The 22,350-nt window shown below is 37.2% G+C and overlaps 1 protein-coding gene across 2 annotated transcripts; it reads right to left on the reverse strand.

Annotated features, from left to right (window-relative positions):
• Positions 1-1,099: 1,099 nt before the first annotated feature.
• Positions 1,100-21,699, reverse strand: LOC145783685 (uncharacterized). Of its 2 annotated transcripts, none has more exons than XM_082595575.1 (7): positions 21,637-21,699; positions 10,643-10,806; positions 9,508-9,564; positions 8,372-8,489; positions 7,963-8,094; positions 2,301-2,419; positions 1,100-1,672 (listed from the first exon to the last, which is right to left on the reverse strand). In XM_082595575.1, the coding sequence occupies exons 1-7, from the start codon at positions 21,655-21,657 to the stop codon at positions 1,354-1,356; spliced, it is 930 nt and encodes a 309-aa protein (XP_082451701.1). In that variant the 5' UTR covers positions 21,658-21,699; the 3' UTR covers positions 1,100-1,353. The 2 variants fall into 2 exon arrangements, with proteins under 2 accessions (XP_082451701.1, XP_082451702.1); XM_082595576.1 differs by lacking the exon at positions 21,637-21,699 and adding an exon at positions 19,866-19,981.
• Between the last annotated feature and the right edge of the window lie 651 nt (positions 21,700-22,350).

A 22,350-nucleotide genomic window follows, 5' to 3' on the forward strand; every position in this document is an offset into this window, starting at 1 on the left:
CCAGTAGTATTTTTTCTTGAGACCAATTGCACCGAGTATCCTTCAGAATCTATTTTTGTGTTTACAAGAAACTACGCCAATTTTCTCAAAATCTTTGGCATTTTAATGAAATGTTGTTTTGTTTCAGGGGTTCCCAACCTGTGGTACGCGTACCACTAGTGGTACGCGAAGGTTTTTCAGGTGGTACGCGGGTAGCATACGTTTCTTTTCACAACTTTATATTTTGTTTATCTGGTTTTGTTTACAAAAAAAAATTCCCGAAGCCTATTCTTATTGTTACGTAACTGTTCCCTGTTGTTTCGTATCATTACGATATTCAAAATACAGGTCATGTCAATTGTCAACAAGGAGCACAGTTGCTTTGAAAATCCATAGCCTACAACGCTGCGGGACAGTTTGCGTTAATTATGTCAAATGATTGCTCTTGATAGACATCATCTACTGTTTTATAGCTTAAGCTACAAATAGCGTTGAATAATGCTAGTTGTAAGCTAAAAATAGATCGGAATAAAATGTTCAATAACGGTTACAAGGAATGTTCTCCAGTAAACTTCTGGCTCAGTATGTCCTCTTCATATTCAACGCTAGCTTCCCATGTTGTTCCGCAGCTACTGATTTTCCCTTCCACGTGGAAATGCGAGCAGGGATTTTCAGTCATGATGAACATCAAGTCAAAAAAATCGAAACCGACTAGGTGCGCCCGGAAATGACTTTCGATGCTCTGTTGGCAAATTTACACCGCACATCGACCAATTGGTGGACAGTAAACAAAAATCTCATTAAATTTAGTTGTGGTGCTTTAGCGTTATTTTAGTACGCCAATATTATTCTTCGGAATAAAATAGATTCGATCAAATTAGTTGTTCTGCAAAAAGTGGTACGCTTGGCAGTACAGAGCGTCCAAGTGGTACGAGGTCGTAAAAAGGTTGGGAACCCTTGATATAGATAGACGGAAGCATGTGGAATTTTTGCAGCCGGTTTGTTGAAAATTGAGGAGGGTCGTACGTCTGGTCTAATCCACAGCTCTGATTGCTTTAAAATCGCAACAGAGTAAAACGATTTTGCATCTAAGTAAACGGAACTTCGCTTCCAAATTTTAGATTTTTTTATTTGGAATAGCCGTTCTTATGACCAAGATCGTTTTCATTAATTTGTTAGTTATTTCGCAAACGTAAGTTATTAAAGCCAAAGACGCTATTAGGCTTCAAATAGTTATAAAATTATGAAAACAAAATAAATAAAATAACTTAGCACACATTGCTAAAGGGAATAACTATACTCTAAGAAGTCGAACGATCTCACAACTAACACAACAGTTTCTTGAAATTACTGTTAATGTACCAAACACAAAACCTAACTGGTGGTCAATGGAATTCTATACGATTTTTCTAAAAAATCATCCTTGGAATTGTTTAAAAACGCGCATGACGTGCATTGTTCAATAGGAGGTACTTGCATGCGCTCCCCGGTTTTGCTTATGCGTATTGGGAGGCTTCCCTCCGTTTGGAATGCTTCTAGGGCATTGACAGTAGTTTTATTGTCGTTGATTTCATGTTGTACCAACGATGGTTGAGCAGAAGGAGGAAGGGGTGGGAGATGGGTGGAATTTCTTTCATGATTCTGGACGACGGGATAAATAATGTGATTTCCATTTGGAGAAGTCAACACTTCCCTAAATATATAATATGTTTATAACATAGTCAATTAGTCATGCAATATGTCTATTCTATACCATACAAAAGAGCCGCAGCCTAGACTGAGCCAAGCCTAACCCACATTGCATGCTTTTAATTTGAACGAAATGGCAATGACAGCATCAAGCAGAGGAATATACAAAACAACAAAACAATTTATCTGCTAAGATTTATGTGACCATGTCAAACAGAGGTAATCGTGGTAACAGAGGTAAGAAAAACACTTTCATATTTTTTCAGGATTTCAACTTATAAGATAAACCAAAATCTAAAAATGCATTATGATTAGTTGAACACTGAAAAGTTTGGGTGTTCATCAGGACAATTATCGTTTCTAGCACTAGTTGCTACGTTCATCTGATGAAATTGAAAGTAAAATTAACAACAAACAAGATGGTTTATTACTTCACTGACGTTTCGCGCACCATGACAATGCGCATTGTCATAGTGCGCGAAACGTCAGTGAAGCAATAAACCATCTTGTTTGTTGTTAATTTTACTTTCAATTTCATCAGATGAACGTAGCAACTAGTGCTAGAAACAATGCATTAGTTCATGGTTAGACGAAGCATAGACTTTACTTATTCTTATGAAATAAAAACTTACTTGCAACTGTCACCGTTGCAATTCTTTCTTGTTGGCCATTTAGTCGCATGTTTTGAGGGAACGAAAATCATTTGGGTTGTTTCGACTTCCTGATGATGAGTAGAAAGTTGTGATTTCATCTGTCATACACAAAATATCATTACCGTAGTCCTATATACAGTACAAAATACATTAGCAAGCAGTACAAGACTACAGTCAGGGATTTCGCACCCAGCGTGCCAGATCGTTACCCTTACTCAGAGATGGGCGTAATTTTGATCTTGATGCAAGATCACTTTTTGTGTGATCTTGATCTCGAAAATCAATAAGATCAAGATCACTTCCGAATTTAAGTTTACTTATATTAGTAGACAGAGGCATTTTTAGAGATCGTACTGCACAAAGTAATTAATGGTAACTATTACAATCAAAAATAATACTTTTAATATGATATGTGTCCAACAAAAGTCAATTTAAATGAAATTTAATTTGGTCAGTGTTGCCACTTCAAAAAAAAATTAAACTTATGCATATACTTTATGTTGACGTATGATAAAAAATGATTTAACTTTGTTTACAATTCTGTTTTGTCAATTCTAAAAAAATGTTTGCTTTCTTTGACCCAATCTTGAATGCTTCAAAAGTTTATTATAATGGCGGTGCTAAAAAAAGCTGGACTCTCAGTTGATTTTGTTTAAATAAGACACTAATGATGCTCCGACATGCATATGCCATAAATAGGGCTCTGCTGATTCTCCATTCATTTTTAATTAAAGATACTGAACTCTGAACTGATACTTGATGGAGAATCGCTGGCCTGCTGCTTCGTAGTCATAAGAGATCCTCTATCTTTTATGGAACTCAATAAATGTATAAAACCAGGCATCTTGCTCATCTCTTGCTACAGTATAGTTTTTATTCATTGAAAACATGATTTCAACCCACGATGTACTTTAATAGAGCAATGTAGCCTGGGAAAGTTTGATTGTTTGAAACAAAGTAAAACATTAAACTTTTTTTTAAAAAAAGGTTGGAAATAAAAACTAGTTTCGGTTCTTCACAACAAAAAATTGAAAACCAAGCACGAAAATGATTTCTTGGTGAAATAAAATAGAAGTTTCGAAAGTTTAGACCGAAATAATAACGATATGTGTTTATTGTTGTAAGCTTGTAAAGCAAAGTAGATTCGTAAAGTTTATTTAGCTGCTTTAGTTTCTATAGTCATTATAGATTTTTTAAGTAAACTAATTTTAATTTGCTTTATAGTCTACGCAGTAAACTGTGCATAGCTAATCCAAAAACAATGCATGCTGCGTTTTACGTCTTGCTCTGGTAAAATTCTAAATTGAAAATCGATTCTCAGTAGCCTAATACCCAAGGTTAGAAAATAAGTCGCTATCTGCTTTTAGTGACATTAAAAAGGAATTACGATGCAAATCTGCGAAAAAATGTAGAATATTCTCAAGCTGGTATGAAATCCTCTCAGACAGCCAATACACCAAAATGTGTCACATTTATCATAAATTTAGTCGCTCAGAAATGGAATCTGCTTTAGCAACAGTGGGTAGTGGAGCTATTTTTTATCGACTATAAAGAAATTCAAAATCTTGCAGTGGCAAAAATAATTAATGCATTCTACCTAGTTTTGGGTTTGTACTCAATCAAATTTAATGAGTGTTGCGTTTGAAAAGTTACTTCCTCACACGATTCGCTAACAAGCTGTTTTTGTGGTATTAGGGTGTTTGTATCGAAAATATTTTAAAGTTACAAAACATTTCTCATTTGCTTTCTAAATCGTAGCCAACCAGACAACTGAGCGATTGAAAGAACACATCGGGTCGGTTAAGCAAAAATTCTGGCTCCCTTTGCAAAAATAAGCCTACTGCATTGAACGGTTATAGGTGAATTGCTCGTAAACAGTTGTTCGTAAAGCAATTGTTCGTAAACAATTGTTCGTAAAATCAATTCTTCGTAAAGCAATTCTTCGTAAAGCAATTCTTCGTAAAGCAATTCTTCGTATAGCCTACATCATTTCTTCGTATAGGTGAATTGTTCGTAAACAGGTGATAGGTGAATTGTTCGTGAACAATTTTTCGCAACAGCAAGGTTTGTCTTGCAATTTCCGATGAAGGTGCGTAATGCAAATTTTCCTGAATAACCAAGTTACGACGACACAAAGAAATAAGCACAATGAAAAAGCGCATTTTTTGTTATTTATTGGAATACAACAATTGTCTGTGTTTAGCAATTCTTTGCTTACACTACCAATACTATTTTGAGTAACTTCGTACAAATTGTCCACGAGCCAAGTTTAGTATGAAGTATTGTGTGCAATTCCACGCAAGCAATCACAAATTTCATCATCTTGAAAGTCTTGACGCCAAGTTCGGACGACTCTAGTTAGTCTTTCTGCACTGTCCTTGTACTTCTTCTTTGGAGGGGGTCCTGCCTGGCCACTGACATACTGTTCAATGCAAACCTCATTTAGGTTTTGCTCTCGCTTGATTGCAGATATGAACTTCCAAATATCTGGATGATTTGCAGATACGGGAACATGAACCCTCTGTTCCATCCTTCAATGCTATTATTAGTTTTGGGAAGGCCACTGAGGACGCCATCATAGCAGTTCCAGATTTGAATTGCAAACATTGGAGGACGGCGCCCTTGATGACGATCTGGGCGCCCAACCCAAGTGTCTTCAAAGTAGTCAATTACTGGCTGAGCAACATCTGGTAATACATTCCCATCAGTGAGAATGTCAAATGCCCGGCTGAGTTCATCAATAGGCACAAAGGCCAGAGACGACAACATGCGCAGCCTCAGAGCAAACTCTGCACTTGTCTCGTACTGCTCCTTCAGGCCACTTGATTGCGTCTTTCTCCAAATGCACTGGCACAAATGGAAGAAACAGCCACGGTGAGTTGAAAGTGGGTACTCTCTGCTCACTGCATTAACCATGGCCATCTCAAAGTCACTCATGATTGTCTCTGGAACAGCAACAGCAGGTAACAACTCCTTGATCTTTTGCAGCAGATGAATGTATGTCCCTCTCCTTTTGTCCCCCAGCAGGGCATACACCAGAGGCACTGAAGTGTTTTCCTTCAGTCCCTGTATTGTGTAAAGCTGTTCAAACAGTGAAGGCACTGTCTTGAAGGTGCCGTCAGCATACCAGTGCTTTGAACGGGCAAGGAGCTGCAGATTTCTTTCAGTGGCAAAGAGGACCATACAGTTATCTCCAGGCCCAAAATCATAGGCCAAGAATGTTACACCAGCAAACGTTTGCTTGTACTCTACTGGAAGCACAATGTCACGGAGAGAATGTCGGATTGCCGGGCCTGCATTTTCTTTCAATCGCACTTGGGTGACTGCCCTTTTCATGCTCTGCACACTTGCCAGTTTTGCTGCCATGGCTTGACTGAGTCCAATAGTTTTTGCTGAGACAGTTCAGTTCAGTTCAGTTGTTTTTATTTCTGACCATCATATCAAAACAATACACGTCAACATAGCAAAGGTCGAGAAAAGGGTAGAAGCGACAAAACGTGAACGTTAAAACGTGCTTGTCACCGAAGTAAGTTATTGAGTTGAAAAAAAATTTGGCACGGTCGCAACACCTTCAGAAAAATTTAAGATATAAAGGGAAAATAAAAAAAGAAAATGTTACAAAACAAAAACAATTAAAATTTAGGCTATAGCTTTATTAGCCCACATAGCTTTAGCTGATATATTTTAAGATTTGTATGGACAGTTGCTATAAAGATCGGCCATGGTGCGTTATCAAGAGTGCTGATGGTCGTAAGGGGAACACGTCTTGATGCGTTTAGCTCATAGCAAAAAAGAGCAAGGCAGGCAAAGAAAACCCCTCAAAGAAATCCTACCACGGGCAAAGCCATTTCAAGCGCAACGCACCATAGGCCTTGCACGACTCACAAAATAGATTACGAGGTAACTTGGGGCATCACGACTGTCTTTTGCTGCACAACGAATATTTTCCATAACCTTTGCTGCTTCGACATGACCAGCATCTCCAGCATGATTGTGCTCACCTCTGGATTGTACAATGGCTGCCATAGCAGTTGTTACTCGTGCAGGACATTTCTTATTAAAATGCTCACATTTCCAATAAGTAGTTTCTTGCCCTTGTGCGTTAAGTGCACTATAATCTTTGTAATAAAACTGGCCACTATACAAAAGCTTTGGCTTTCCTTTTTCGCTGCTTACAAACTGTAATGCCATTCTGAATCAGGGACTCCACACTCTGTATGCTCGTCTACACTCTACAGGTACAGCACGTCTTTAAGCACAATTAGCACATTTCTAGCATATAGGCTACCCTAATTGATTGTTCGTAAACAATTGTTCGTAAACAATTTTTTTCAAAAAAAAAAGCTGTAGCCTAACTTTTATGAACATTTGTTTACGAACAATTAGTATTACGGTCAATTGCATGCGCGAAGAATTGCTTTACGAAGAATTGCTTTACGAAGAATTGATTTTACGAACAATTGCTTACGAACAATTGTTTTACGAAAAACTGTTTACGAAAAAAACGTCGGACACCGCATTGAACAGTCTTTAAAAAGCAACATTGTGTCATATTAGAAAGGGTGCGGATGCCTATAGACTATAGTATTGACCTAAGTGGTTTCTTGTGTTCGATTCTTAGCTTTCTCTTTAACAGCTTACAAGCAGATTAATCAAGATTAACCATTGACAGTGTCTGCACTCTACAACAGTAATGGGAATTAATCATCAAGAAATGGTGGCATCAATCTATTACAACTTCATGCAATAAATTGAGTTTTGCTTTTGGCAGCATGATCGTTGCTCATACTTCACAAATGTAAGCTAGATACTAAAGACCTGTTTTAGCCTGATGCTGCTAGTTCGCTGTGGTAGAAGCGGTTTGCATTAGCTTTCCGAACACAGTTGCCTAACAATGTGCTATGACGAATAGTGTTGGAGTCAGTGTGTCGTCAAAGCCGACAACAAAAGTGTGTATCGTTGTGTGTCGTTGAAGCCAAACACCATTCGTCATAGTACTGTACATGACTAGGGAACTGTGTTCCGAAAGCTAATGCAAATCGCTACTACCACAGGGTCCACAGCGAACTCGCAGCATCAGGCTTTGCTTTGCTACTTGTCGGTTTGTTGTCATTAGTCGAATCCAGGGCTCACCACGTGGAGGTTGACAACTTGAGCCCCAATTTTAGCATCAGGCTAAAACAGGTCGTTAGTATCTATATTGTGAAACTATAACTTTGTTTGACCATGATAGTGATTTGACCTGTCATCTGCATAGTTGAGTAGCGAGAGCCCTGGTGTGATGCTCGAAAAGGCTGGTTCTATACCAGTCAACAACATGTGTCTTTGGCAAGACACTTAACACGTCTGAAAATGGACACGAAAATTGACAACTTAATTTAATCTTCAACTAGCCTACCGGGCGTCAGCCTCGAAACGCCAAAATATTATTAATATATTTTAATCCACGAAATTCACAGATAAATGCTGCTCGGCGTTAAATTGTATTACAATAATTGCAACCAAAATACATTTTTCACGCCGACATTTCCTAAATTTTGTGTAAAATTTACTAAAATTGCTATCTCAAGTTTATTTTTGTAGACTTTTTCGCCTAAGATTTATGTTGCTATTTAAAAAAAAAATACGTAAGTGCCATCACCTTCTTCAATCTAGCTTGTTCTACTCTCTCTCTATAACGTTCCAACTTGGTTTGACTTATTTTAAACCACACCACGCCAACGATCACCAAAAGGAATCCAGTTATAATGATAACCATTCCTCTTACAGAAGTCTACACACAAAAGTAACGTTAAAGTCTACCAATATTGATTGCAATTATTTCAATGCAAATACAGTGACTAAACTAACAAGGATACTTGATGAATAATAAACTATGCAAAATTGTAATACACAGAATGAAATCACCAGACTCTTATTTTTGTTGCCTTGCAAAAAAAACATTCCACACAAAAATACAATGCTTACCGTATTCATATAAAACTAACAACAAAAATTAAAAAAAAAAATTCCATAGCTTAAGAGTCTAAAAACAATAGAACGCTATTTACCTGATAATTTAAAGCAAGCAAATCCACTAGAATGAAAATTGCTCCGGTCACAATGACAACCGCAGCTATGATAAGCGAGCAGATACTCCGTCGAAGCATGGGATGAAGTTCTGCTGTTCTAGGACGCAAAATATATCTCGTTTTGGAAACATTGAAATGTTCCTTTTCATTCCTACGTAAGCTATCAATTGAGCCAGTGTTTAACTTCAACTGAAGCTTGATTTGGGTCTTCTGGTGATGAATGTCTTTAGGTCAATGACGTTTCAAAGTAAATCGGCTGAATATTGTACAACTCTAACCATTGAAAAAAGGTGATACTTGTTTTATTGTTCATTTTTGAGCAGGAAGTGATAACGGTCTGATGATAATTTTAAAGTATAAAATAGACCCCAAACCACAGCCTTTGAGAGGATAATACGAGCCCGGTGCCAATGAAATCCTCGAGCCCCAAATCAAGACATTTTTAAAAAAAAAGACAAGCATCAAATTCAAAAACACGCAGGGGTTCCTTCAAGTTCCCTGCCCCCAAAAATTATTCCTGGTCCGAAAGTACCCGTGGATCTCCTTGTCAACGCTACTGCCCATAACCCTTTTCAGCTGTAAACACAAGTACAGCTTTAACAAAATACATATTTTTGTGCATTGTAAAGTGTAATCATACAATCTCGTCATGTCCATTGAAAACCTTTGCTGGCCATTTGAGGTTCTGGAGGTAGGAAGCTATGTTATGTAGGCCTGCTTGAAATCAATCCAGAAAATTGTCTAATCGCATTAAATTGCAATTGTCATAACAAAGTAGTGATTGGAAATTCTAATTCTACTTCACGATTGATTTGGCTTAAACAGTAATTCCAGCTTCACAACGGAACATCATTATCAGCAAACGTCATCAATTTTCATGACTGCAACGTCATGGTGTGCGAGCTTTAACAGCTTTAATCTTAAATAAGATTTTCACTTGAGTAGCAAAATACTAAATTCCATACATCCGGGATCTTGAAACCCACAAGATTGATTGTCAAACAACTCGTAACGCAGTCAGAAAATCAGACATTTTTCGCGTTGATTAAACGTCTGCAGATCTTGGATCAATGTAAGAAAGGTCTGATTCGCTGGCTGAACAACAATTGTCTTACCCTTTTCTCATACGCTTTGGTAGCCTGTTCTCTCCGGCACTGTAAGACATGATGTTTCTAAAAATTAAGTTTACAGTTATTGTTACCAAAATCCTACAACATTACAGCACTACAAAATCTTTTTAACACAAGATCTTTTTACACAACGTCTTATAACTTTTCAACTTTTAGCTTTTCGTAATGCAAAAGACATTTACTAAGTGAAAGAGCTTTGATAGTCACTTGCAAGTACATATTTGAAAAAAAGTCTAACTGGGTGGAAATGGGAAACTGGTGTCCTGCTTACTTGGGTACAGCGCATGCAATATCCGCATATTCTTCAATTTAGTATAATAAATATCTGCTGAGATTGAATTGTAGGCGTCCGATTTTCATGTTAAATACTGTCTACAAAACTGCAACATGCTGTTACAGATTTACAATCTACAAATGAAAACGTAAAGCACGACAGATTCTGGTTGCTTAAGGTTATACACATAACATATCGGTAAAAGGTTGCACAATTTATTCTCCAAAAACGACTATCTCAATTTCCATTGCGTTCAAATAAATATTATACTGTCTAGTGTCTAGTCGTAGCCCTGCTAACTGAACAGCTTCAATAAAATTGATCTTCCACACAATGCTAATTCAATGATATAAAATTTAAAACTCAACTGTACACTGGTGGTACAAATAAATATTTTCAAATTTCAGAGAAAGTAAAGGCTATGCAACGTTAGTTTAACAGCAAATGATGTTGATTCGATGTAATGTTCTAAGGCATAATGTTGAGATAAAATGTTTACCAATGATTCACTATCATCTTATTCTGAAAACATGTCATCAAACGTTGTACCCTGTTCTGAACTAGATTAATGCGACATTGTTCAACAATTCTACGTAATAAAACACGCGCATCTGTGTAATTGCTGACATTTAATTCATTATAATCCTGGTAATGCTTATGAGCTATAGCTGGGATAGTTTTGGGATAGAATTTTCAGAAAAACTAGCAAATAGTCAGAAAAGCAAAAGATGAAGCAGAAGTTGTCGCAAACACAGAGTTAATAATAATATTTTTTCCTTGCTATTTTGTTCTCAGAATCAATACACGACATGTTCGTCAACTACGTAGTCGTTGCAACTTTCTTACCCCATTCTGGGAAACTCCCTTCGGTTCATAATGGGGGTCCTTGCTCTTGGAGTGCTTCTGCCTCCGTTTCCATCATCTCGGGGAGGATTTAGGTTTTGGGCACTGTCGGGTCGCAGGTTGTTATTCAAAAGCGAGAACATCCCCGCCATTATTGAGTTTGTTTTCTGAAACAAATGATAAAGTTTCAGATGCATTGGTACTGGACTATTTTCCAAATCCACCACGCTAATGCATTAACTTAAAGAAACATCTCCTACTTTCATATCAAAACATTTGTATTTTTGTATTTTTTTAAAACAACTCAAAGCCATGAAGAGCCAGAGGGAACTTTTAAACCCAGTTCTGGTTATACTACCGGCACAAATAAAACAATTTTCATTCCGTGTAATTGCAGTAGTGACGTTTCTTGTCAGAAAAGTATGACAATCTTGCATTGAGTTGACCAACTCCAACAGTCTAAACTAGGTACGAAAATAGTAGGCTATTTAATAAGCATTTGTGACAAGATAGGCTAGATCAGTGTTTCCCAAACTTTTTTTTAATAGCGCCCCCCTGGACAACGAACAGAGCATCAAACGCCCCCTTTGACAAAAAAAAGTAAAACCAAAGTTATTCTCCATTCATTACAACTTAAAGACCAATTCTAATGAGACGGATGAGGTTGGTGCAGATCAGCCTCTTGATATCAGGTTTCACTTTGGATAGGAACAATCTTAAGTCTCCCCGTCTGACTATGCCAAGACGGTTTCTTTTGTTATCCAGAAGCGTTGTTACGGCACTGAAAGCACGCTCCAACAAGTATGAGCTGGGAAAGGCAATGATAAAAACTTTGACCCGATTCCGCACGTGAGGGTATTTCTCTTTGATTTGGTTCTGTTGCCAGAACGATTGATACGAGATATTGAACTTCGGTTTGAGTGCAAAATCGCTTTGCAATTTTATCAGTTCCTCCTCAAGAATTCCATGTTCGGAAATATCACAGAATGGGTCGATTATCCAGTCATGGATTTCTAACTGGAATACATCCTGGAATCGAACTCCCATGCCTTTGTGGACTTCTTCAAGATGATTGCTGTACGTCTCTACATCAACATCGGATATGCCTTTGTCACTGGTATCAAGTTGATGCAAGCTTGAGAATTGGAAAAATTCTCGTCTGGCTAAATTTCGCTGATACAACACGAGCTTATTTCGTTACCCTGAAGGGATAATTTTGATTCATTAAATTTGGTAAATATGCCTGACAAGTAGGCGATATTATTTCTCACAACCAGGACGTCATTCGCAAGGCCAGGGTCACAACTATTTAGAAATTCCACAATAATTTCAATCAGGGAATAAAATCGTGCAAGGCAATTTTTCTTGGAAAGCCATCGTACTTCGGTGTGGAGTAGTAAGCGCTCAAAAGCTTCATCGTTCTCATTGCACAATCGTTTGAATAAAGCGTGTATTCACAGCGTGCGCTTTAATTTTATTCACTGATTTGATGACAGTCTTCAAAGATAAATTAAGACGAACGCTAGATCAAAATACTCTCGGACTGTAAGATCGGATTTGCGTAATCGCAGTGCTTCAAATTATCATGCGTTATGCGTTACGTTACGACCTCAACTAACTTGTAAGGCAATGCAAAGCGAGGTTGCCTACATAATTACCACAATATTTGCCACGGAGCTCTTATAGTCACCGTCTTCTTTTGTATTTCTTTGAAGCGAAACATGACAAAAATGCTTTGCAATCCTCTTCTAACTGCCCCGATTTACTCTCAGCGCCCCCCAATCGCCCACTTTATAACCAGCGCCCCCTTCATGGTCGCCAACGCCCCCAGGGGGGCGCTGGCGCCCACTTTGGGAACCACTGGGCTAGATAGTATGGAAAATATACTACATGAAGAGTGAAGAAAAGACAGATGTAAAATGTGAAAAAGTATAAAAAGACACTGTGGAAGTGGATGGAACAATTTACAAGCAACGCATCTCCCACAAGAGGAAACTTTAAACCATCAGCGTCTATGACCACGTAAGCGGTTTAATTTTTTGCACCCAGCATCATTTCAAAATGGTGCTCGTTAATGCTTGACGCAAAGCTGTGCGTTGAAACAAAATGTCTATAAACTTATTGATCCTTTTTCAAATGCGTGTTGCTAGATCGAAAATATCAAAATCATGGGGGCACGAAATTGGAATTGGGAAGATGTTTAAGTTCCACGAAATTGTATTAGAAATCAAGCCCTTCAAGCTCGACAGAACCACCTGGGTTTCTCAATGAAATTGAAACTTGAGACGCAAAAGAGTTAAAGTTTCATGAAGTATGCAGAACATTAACATCAACTTCCTCCAAGAGGTTTTCGTAGTTTGAGGTTGAGGATTTTCTCAATCAGTTAAAAAAATATTAGTACGCAAATGAAACACGTCTGCAAAAAGAGGTTTGGGTTTACTCCATTCCCATTACACACCCTACAAAAAATTGCCTGAAGCAGAAGTTTTCATACTAATTGTTACGGCCTCAACCTGATCAATAACATTTGCTGAAGAAGTAACTTGATTCTCTTGCATAAACTTTTCAACCCGATAAATGATAACAGTTTGTACTGGTTGTCTGCAATAGGTAGCCTACAAGCAGTGCTGTAGGCTACGTTAGAGTTTTGTATCGTGAGATGCGCTTGCGATGCGGCTGACTCATCTTATTGCTTTTAGTCTAAAAGAACATTACCAGCAACTGTTCATGTAACTGTAACTATTATAAACTGTTGGTGGCTATACCTGGGATCGAGCTCAAGATTGCTAAAGCAGTAGAGGGGACCTATCCATTACTGAGCGTCGAGGCATCATGACAAAAGTTGAATTAAAAAGCTCACGAGTGTCTTCAACACGTAAAATTAATATAAAATTGACGTATAACTTACGTATTGTACGTACGTATGTGATGTAACTACGTATGGACTTACGTATTGTACGTATTGCCGCATAATTGAATTTAATTTGTTATGGTGCTAAACTCGTTTTTTGTTTGATGATTGTACTTGCACCTTCTTATTCTCACAACAGACGAAGTAAAAGTTTCTTTCAGTCTCACACAATACGAAATCGTTACTTTAGGGGTTTACATCAAGTGCAGCTTGAGGGTGCCGGGATGCAAACGGAACTTTATGGCTGTGGTATCACGATCTGTGTTTTATTCAAGCCATGTTAGTTTCAAATAAAGTAAACAATATCACACCAAATCAGAAGAACCAGTTTATTTAAATGAACTGATTCTTCTGATTTGGTGTGATACGTGTGATATTGTTTACTTTATTTAAAATGTTTTGTCACACCGCGCATCCCATTGGATCATCAGTTGAATTATAGGAAAATTTGATGAAAAGTATAGGAACGAAGTTTTGTTTCGGCATGTTAGTTTCCTTTGGATTTTCTCAGCATTGCGAAACTTTACATGGTAAGGCTTTGTCTCTGTAACAAAGTGTCTTTGTCTCAAAAACACGATAATCGATGAATAATAATTTAATTGAAATTTAAGATAAAATCTATAATACTGTTCTCTCTTTTTCTAATACCTTATGCCGACACACTGAGAAACAGTCAACAAATACACTGGCTACATTGTTAAACAGTTAGAACGAAACTTTTTTTTACCTGAAACCAACTTTACTGATTTTTTTTCTTATTTATAGGCCAAATAAAGATTTATGAAATAGTAAGTTTGTGTAAAAATAAACTGAAACATCTCTGACGTTGGTTGAAAAATTAAAATGAATTATGTCTCTTAATGTCAGAAGATTGAAGACTTCTAAAACGCACTTCCTTTTCTGACTAGTGAACATTAATTAGACCATGTTTTTGCCTCGAACTGGTCAATGTCACAGCAACAGACTTGTAAAACGTTTATAAACTACGGCCTACTTAAAACGAAGATTACAAGATTGTGGCAGTTAATCCACCTTGGTAATACATTGAAAAGCTTTTTAAAAGTATTGAAGATCAGACTTTGAAGATCACAATAAAATGCAAAACTTCAAAGTGAACAGATCGAGCCTGACCGCAGGCAAAAGACATTGACGCACATTTTTAAAACGACCAAGTGTAACGAGTGGCAGAAGCGAAATACGAATATCTTTTGCAGCCAAAGTAGTTAACCAAGGTTGCTTTGTTATTTTTATGTCATACACTAAAATTGGGATAATGTAGTGAATAAGGCGCTCGCTTTCCAATCATGCTACCCTGGTTCGACTCCCGACTAAAGCAGCTGGCTGTTCACGTAGTGACTGAATAACTGATGCATGACATCAAGTGTGGAAACCATCCATACCTCATAATGACAGTCAATAAATCTACGAACATTGCGAAATACACCGCTTGTCAGCTATCTGTTTCTGACGTTTTAAGCTACCAAAAACACAAATTTAAATATGTTCAAAGTAGAGACGCTAAGATTTCAATACACTTCTCAACTAGTTTTGTGACCTACTTCTATAGTCCTTTCTTGTAAGATCCACTGTTTAAGAAAAACTATCCTATGCCATAAGAGTACAGTAGGTTTGTTTAATATGACTAAGCGAGCGATAAATTCGTTTTCTTAAACAAAAAGATGTAGGTTGTTCTCGATTTGTTTAGGGGTGCACGGGTCCAAGTCCCCTCAGGATCTGCCAACTGTAGCTTCTGCAAAATGATGTATAACTGAATTGCAACAATTGTATGCATATAGGCTACGTACTGTATGTTGTAATATGTTCTTTCCACGCATAGCTTATGGAAAGCATATGGTAATTGTATCTCAGCCTGTTAACCTAGTCGTTTTTACATTGTTTCGACGTGGCCAGAAAGGAAAAGGCAATCTCTGCTGTCTGAATGGTGCAACGTTTTCAGATCGCAATAATTTCAAACCCAAAAGAACAAATATCAACCATTCATTAATAATTAATTGGTGGGAGAAGATTGTCCCTTATCAACCTATTCTGCGGTCAATGCAGTTGAAAACTTAGTAGATTCTAGCTTGCAATCTCTTTGCAATTTCAATCAATAAAATCCCACTCAATTAACTCTTTTCTACTGAGGGTTGAATTTACAAAAGCAAATCGATTCAAGCAACCGATTAAGCTAACCGTTTGATTAGACATAATCTGGAAACAGTTTGTGCAAAGTTTATCGGTAGATCAGTAATCGGTCATCATACTAATCAGTGGATTAAAAATAAAAAAACATTTCTGCGAGATAAATTTCTGAATCAGCAGATTTGCTTAATCGATGAATAATCCCATCGCTGGTTCATCCAACCCGAAATGTTATATCACTCGATACAAAGCGATGTCACTGTTTCCTTTATTATTAAACGCCATCACATGCTTCCAGTTGCAATATAATTTGCATGATTTTATTTAGCGATGTGTAGGCTACTGCACAAGGCTTCGGTTTGACTCAAACACAAATGCGTACCGTGACCATTTTTTTGAGTGTCAACTTTTTCTAACAAACTTTAGTCTACTTGTATTGAAAAAAAGCCTTGGTGAGGTTCAACCGAGGTAGCTTCACCGTTTCTTTTTTAAATAGCCTACAAGTAGACTATATGCTCAAAGTTTACTGAGAAAGCGAATACCCAAAAAAAGTCACACTACGCCTCTGCTCAAGCAAATAGATTCTCACAGCGTTGTAAAACGACCTAGAAAGACAATTTGTCACAGGAATCTGTCACATCAACGGACCTCACCCAACCGCTAGTTAACTCGTCCAATCCAACCGTAGACGTACCAATGTTGCTGTTATGCAATGCTCACTGAAAGAGTAGATCATCGCAACCTTGTGCTGACAGCCAGGAAGAACGAGACCCGGACAGCAAAATCCGCCGTTTTTACATTGATTCAACGTCTGCAGACAATGACTTATTTTGCTGTCTGAAAAGACGGAACGCTACAACCTTGTTCTCATTAAGATGTACAAGAAAATAAATTCAGTCAAAAAAAAATATTTTAGCTCTTCACACTATTGCGTTACCACCTTTGTTTTTCGCAATCCATGGATGCCTAAATTCCACTTTCATGGTTACAACAAACATGTTCGAACTATTCTGCGATCATATTCTCCACTCAATGCATTTTATCTTATTCTATAGATAAAAACTTCAGGACTTAGGTAAGCCTACTAAAGTTTTTAATCTCTACCTCTGTCGTTTCAAACAGCATGAAAAGAGATAAAAACTCACAATCATTTATTCCCATGCGCTTTTTTGCAATAAGCTTTTCCTCTAACTGTACCTATTATGCCACTGCTTCAAACGGATTCAATATCTTTTAAAGCGAATTTATCTTAAATGCTTTAATTGCTCCATTTCAACGGACATATCATAAGAACATAATAAAGCCAACTACCAAGCCGCTCATTACCGTTGCCATTTTGCAAATCCCACTCGATCAAGTTTTTACAGACTTGAAGTTTCCTGCGAGATCACAGAAAAAGTTAATGACAGAAAAATCTTTTCAAGCTGACGACGTTTTCCATTCGGGAAGCAAATGGACGAAAGCAAGGCCTTCGTTGACCTGCCAACTGTTCAATTACACCAATGAATAGATTGTGTAAAAACGTGCGAGTCTGTACAAGACAAGCTTTCGTCTTTGTGGGAAGTGTCAATATTGTTGTATTCAAAACTTGTCATCATATCCACATAATGTAGTTGTTATACTTATGAAGCCTATTGTTCAACCGTACATGGTCAACCTGTCCTTTGAAACGAGTAAAGTTCTATCATCAATAAAATAATAAACAACTTCAATAAAACTTTTCCCATCGACAAAGTACAGTATTTAGCCTACTTGAAGATTTATAACAGTTAAGAACCACATAAGTGGTGAATACTGAACAGCTTCATTCAATTTTCAGTTATGAACCAAGGCAGAAATAATTAAAGCAACTCCAACGTTTGCAATGAGACTAAATTACAAGGAGCGACTGGTTTTCCCAGTCGGCAAAGTATTTTTTTTTCAAACAGATTCAAGATTTGCAGACGTTGAATCAATGTAAAAAAACGCTGGTTTGCAAACTGGGTGCAAACGTAACATTTTTCGGTTTTAAAAACGCTCTGAAGTTTTCTGACAGAATCTCAAACATGAGGCTTGCTGCTTGTGATATTTTAGCCGAAAGGAAGGTGCTAAACTTTCATAACTTCGATTGCGAGATGCGACAAAATAAAACTTACCCAAAGTTATAAAATCGTAATCGTAACAAACTCCATTAAAACAAACTTTCACCAAGAATCATGCTTTCCCACTTTCAAACTCAAACTTAAACTCAGACGTCTAATGTTATACTGGCCTGTGCTGCATCAAGAATTGATGACCTAATGTCAGGGAAGTTTAGATCAATCAAGACTTAAGTGCTTTAACGCCTGATAGAAGGTCTCGTTATTTTTTCATATTGTAATCAGACACTTACGAGTGAATTGAGCTGACAAAAATGTCTGCAAACGTTGAATCATTGAAAAAGGACCAATTTTTCTTGCTGGGAGCGCTTTTGGAAATGGGAATACACAAAATGCATAATCAAAATGTACAAAAACAAATATTTCCCGACAATCAAGCAGGTGAAAACGTTTGATGGATAGCGCAGAGTCTATACAAATACGGTTCACAAACGCAATGCTCACTGTTCTGAAGTGAGTACACTAGTTAGCTTTGCTCTGACGCTAAGTCGACAGTTTCTTCTACACCACACAACCTCCTACAACGCCTGTACTTGCCGTTGACAGAGTTTTTCTTTGTCACTGAATATCACAACAAATATATGTTCTCATGCAAAACATGGCCGCTGACGTTTAGTTAGATTTGATATCGACTTTTCATTCAGGAAAGGTCAATCAGCTCTATCTCATCTCGACCTTTATGATTGTAAATAAACATAAATGAAATATTAATACATGGCTTTCTCTCATGCTGATAAATACAAAGTAGTTTGGTATAAAAAAATTTTAACTGGAACCGAAACAATATTGACTTGTCACTAGGTTTAACACAGAAATGACTTTCAAATTTTAATGCACAGTGTGTTCAATGTGAGACTTTTTTTTTCAAAACTTCAGCAACTCGAAAAGTGAAAAGCTAACTTGTTCTTGTTTGCTTTAACCTTGCTTTCTTTAACTTGGAGTTTGTAGCTGCACATTTTACAAGATAACAATTTTCATTATTTTTTAACGTAGCGTTACAATCTAAATGTGAGATGCTGAACATATCTCGATTCTCGAATGACTGCCGCATTTTCTTTCCATCAATATTGGATGTTTCAGCTGTTTTTCTACTGCCATATAGTGACAAACATACGAAGGATGGCGTAAAATAGGTGAAGCAGTTGGTTCGCTTGAAAAAAAAAAACGTTTTAATGCAAAAATGGCGTTATCAACGATGATTAAAAAAAAATATAGAAACGATGTGACTTTCATCACGAGTTCTCATTGAAATGGAATTGGTCTCTGCTTATTCTATTGCTTATTCAAATGCAAAGGTTTTCGATAAAAATTCGTATATATTCATGCAAATTAATTCTAATTGTGCACCAACGCAACTCTTGACGTTAACTTTAATTTTGGCTTTCTACTGTTAGTTTTTGCAAAAGTGATATGACAGTTTAAATTCATTTGAAGAAATAAAGTGTGTAACCTGATGCCTTTGAATTTTTGATAACTTTGAAGGTCTGGCATTTTCACAAGCATAAGTAAATTGTTAATTATTTATTATAGTATTATTTAATTATTTGTGACAGTAGGCTATAAATTAATTTGTAAAAGCCTGCTCTCCAGGTTTTTGTGTTGGACCTTTATCGGACTATATACAATACAAAGCTGCCGCATAAACCTAGACCTAAAAGCAACTAATAATTGCCAAGCATTTGAAACTAACAAATGTAAAATTCCGCACGGCAGCGTTAAAACGAATCACGAAGTATTTTGCAATGAAGCGTTAAAATGTTTAAAAATAAATAGAGAAAGTTAGAAAAAGGGACGGTAATCGAAGTAATTGGCTTATTTGTGAAGTATAAGCCTAACCGTTTTTTTAACAAAATACATTTCTGAATACTGAAGCTTGGGTGTTCATCAGGACAATTGCAACCAGTGCTACAAACGAAATACATTTCATAAAATTCTTCCAACGTATGGAGACTTTGTTTGTTGCTATACCGGTACATAGACAGTGGCCAATCAGGTGACTTAGAATCTTAGATCATTAGCTGATAGATATACTTACTTTTCTTCTCTTTCACTTCACTTGATGCGAACCTTTAACAGAGCTTAATACTTTCTTTTCTTTTGATCCGAAAACAACTTAACATCTTTACCAGAATGCTCAAAAAGGCTACTGACATCTATGCTACTGACAACAAGAAACTCGGAGAATGTTTTCTATGTCTGCCCTCACATCTTTTGTGTACCTAAGATCCCTCAACGCATGAGTGATTTCAACGGTTGAATAACTATCCAAAATCTCATTCAGTCTCAAATGGATTTGTGATTGTCAACCACAAAGCTTTTTTTGCTCTATGATTCAGTTCTTCAGATCATAGTTTATTGTTTTGTAGTTACCTGTCATAGCCAACCAGTGTAAATAGTGGATTCATTTCCGACTTTGTTCTAACAATAAATACAAAGGTATTTATTATATCTTTTTGAAAATGTGATCTTTCCACGACTTAAAATTCACTTTCGATTCTTTGGGTGAAAACGTGAAAAGTAAGATCTTGTGTAAAAGGCATATTGTCCGTCTTTTGCATTGGCAGATCGGTTTGATGTTTCTATACTGACCAGCATTGACCCAGACATCAAGTAAGTTTTCATTTGTTGGGCTAGGTGGGGCATCGAGACAAATTTCAATTGGACCAACAAAAAATAAAATTAGGCCAAAAGAGTCGAAAAAGAGATAAATTTTCGTTTTGTTCCTGCGTTTTCTCGTGTGTTTCGTTTTCGTTGAATTGATAATGAAACAAAATTCTTTTAAAGACGAAACAACACGTATTTTCTCACTAAGCAATTAATCATTTTAAAACGCAGCCAAGACAAATGCATTTTTTGCTAAAACCAAACATTTTTGCTTTCACTTAAAAACACAAGAAAACTAATGCAAGTAGCCTACCCTAACTATCTCTCCGTCGTTTATTTTATATAAGGAGATGTTTGAAAACTCTTACGACGCCCTTGATGGAAGGGGGGGGGGGGTTAGCGGCGCCGTCATATTGCATTGTCTGATGTTAGGCTGCATGGAAGGAAAATGTAAACAAACAACAACAAAATGGCGCCATATGATATTTCCACAACCCTCACGAAAAAAAATCAACTTGCGTCTTCTCACGTGCTCAACTACTGCTTTGTAGCCTATGTGGGATATGCATCATGAACAACAAAAGAAGATTCACCTCTCGCACCGACCTATCTCTGTCTAAAACCTTTGTAAAGGGAAAGTATCAAAACAATATTATATTTGTCGATGTGGCGTAAAAAACGTGACAATTCCAGAATTGAAACAAAAGTTTACAGGAGAATATCAAATGAATTACATGAATCATTTAAAACGTAATCTGAGGGGAAATTAGACTTACCTTACGACAAAGAAAAATATTTCCAGGAAATAGCAATGAACGACACTTAAGCTTTAAAAAACCCGAGGCTGTGACCTGTGATTGAATTTTGCTTACGCATAATTTTTTAAAAGGTTGTGTTTTTATGTGAAGCAGTGCGCAGTGGGCATTAGCAGAAGCTGTGAAGCGTTTACCTAAAAATAACTATGGTAGCGATATGAAGCAGCAACACACGCAAAATGGACGCATCTTTCCAGCCAGCAAAACTCGTCATTTTGCGTGGTTTCAACGCCTAGCCCTAGATAAAGTTAACACCACATAAAAATGACGTCTATCACTTGGTGAGAGCCTCATCAGCAAAATTGCCGCTTTTATAACGTTTAACGTCTTTAAACGCAGAAACCCTGTAAAAAAGCAACGTTTGTATAGCCTACCGAAAGTACCTACCCATTCTGAGTTGTTATCCATGAACTCGTGAAGAGACCTCGGCCTTTGGGATTGCTGGTGGTATTTTCGAATGTAGTGGTTGCTTGCCATGTTTTACAAGAACAAAGTTTATGTTACCGTACTTTAAAAAATGAGACCAAGCATTTAAAAAATACTTTCCATACCCAGACGCTAACTCGTGAAAAGTTGGTAGCCTAATGCTCACAAACGATCTCCTTCGGAAAAGAAGCGTGAAACAAATGTTTTGGGCTTCACCCTTCCTAACCTATTTTTACCCAACAGTAGCCTGCCCTTGGTCTAGTAAACCATCTCTGTTTGGCAATTAAATGTTTGTTGATCGTAAACACCACTGCAATCAGCCGTTTGCCATATGTTTAGTCTTGTGCAGGCAGTTGGGAAGAACTCAAATCGTAGGCTACCGTGATTTGCTAATATTCTGCAGCAACAGCACATGTTCTCTATTTGAACGAATGGACCGCTGAAAACCTCACAATTCCATCTTCCTAAAATATACGCTGGATCTTTGGTGCTGAGAACCTGGAGGATCTATCTTAGGAAAAAAGTCACCCTAATGTCCGGTAGCCTACGTAAAGGTGGGTCAGGTAGTTCACACAACGTCTTGGACACCGCTATTGTAGCCTATTTTTGCTGGGTTTGTTCATGTAAATAACAATTAAAATTTCTTAATGCTCCTACTCAATTCTGAACCTTTTT

This window comes from Aplidium turbinatum, chromosome 14, assembly GCF_918807975.1.
Source record: "Aplidium turbinatum chromosome 14, kaAplTurb1.1, whole genome shotgun sequence".
In the NCBI taxonomy this organism is placed as follows: Eukaryota; Metazoa; Chordata; class Ascidiacea; order Aplousobranchia; family Polyclinidae; genus Aplidium; species Aplidium turbinatum.

Bases quoted from the DNA above. Each gene is read 5' to 3' on its own strand.
- LOC145783685 (XM_082595575.1), bottom strand. From the start codon at position 21,657: ATGGATAACAACTCAGAATGG. The intron at 10,807-21,636 runs GTAGGTACTTTC...CATTTGTTTCAG, and splicing joins TGGATAACAACTCAGAATGG to AAAACAAACTCAATAATGGC. The intron at 9,565-10,642 runs GTAAGAAAGTTG...CTTAATTTTTAG, and splicing joins AGGGAGTTTCCCAGAATGGG to AAACATCATGTCTTACAGTG.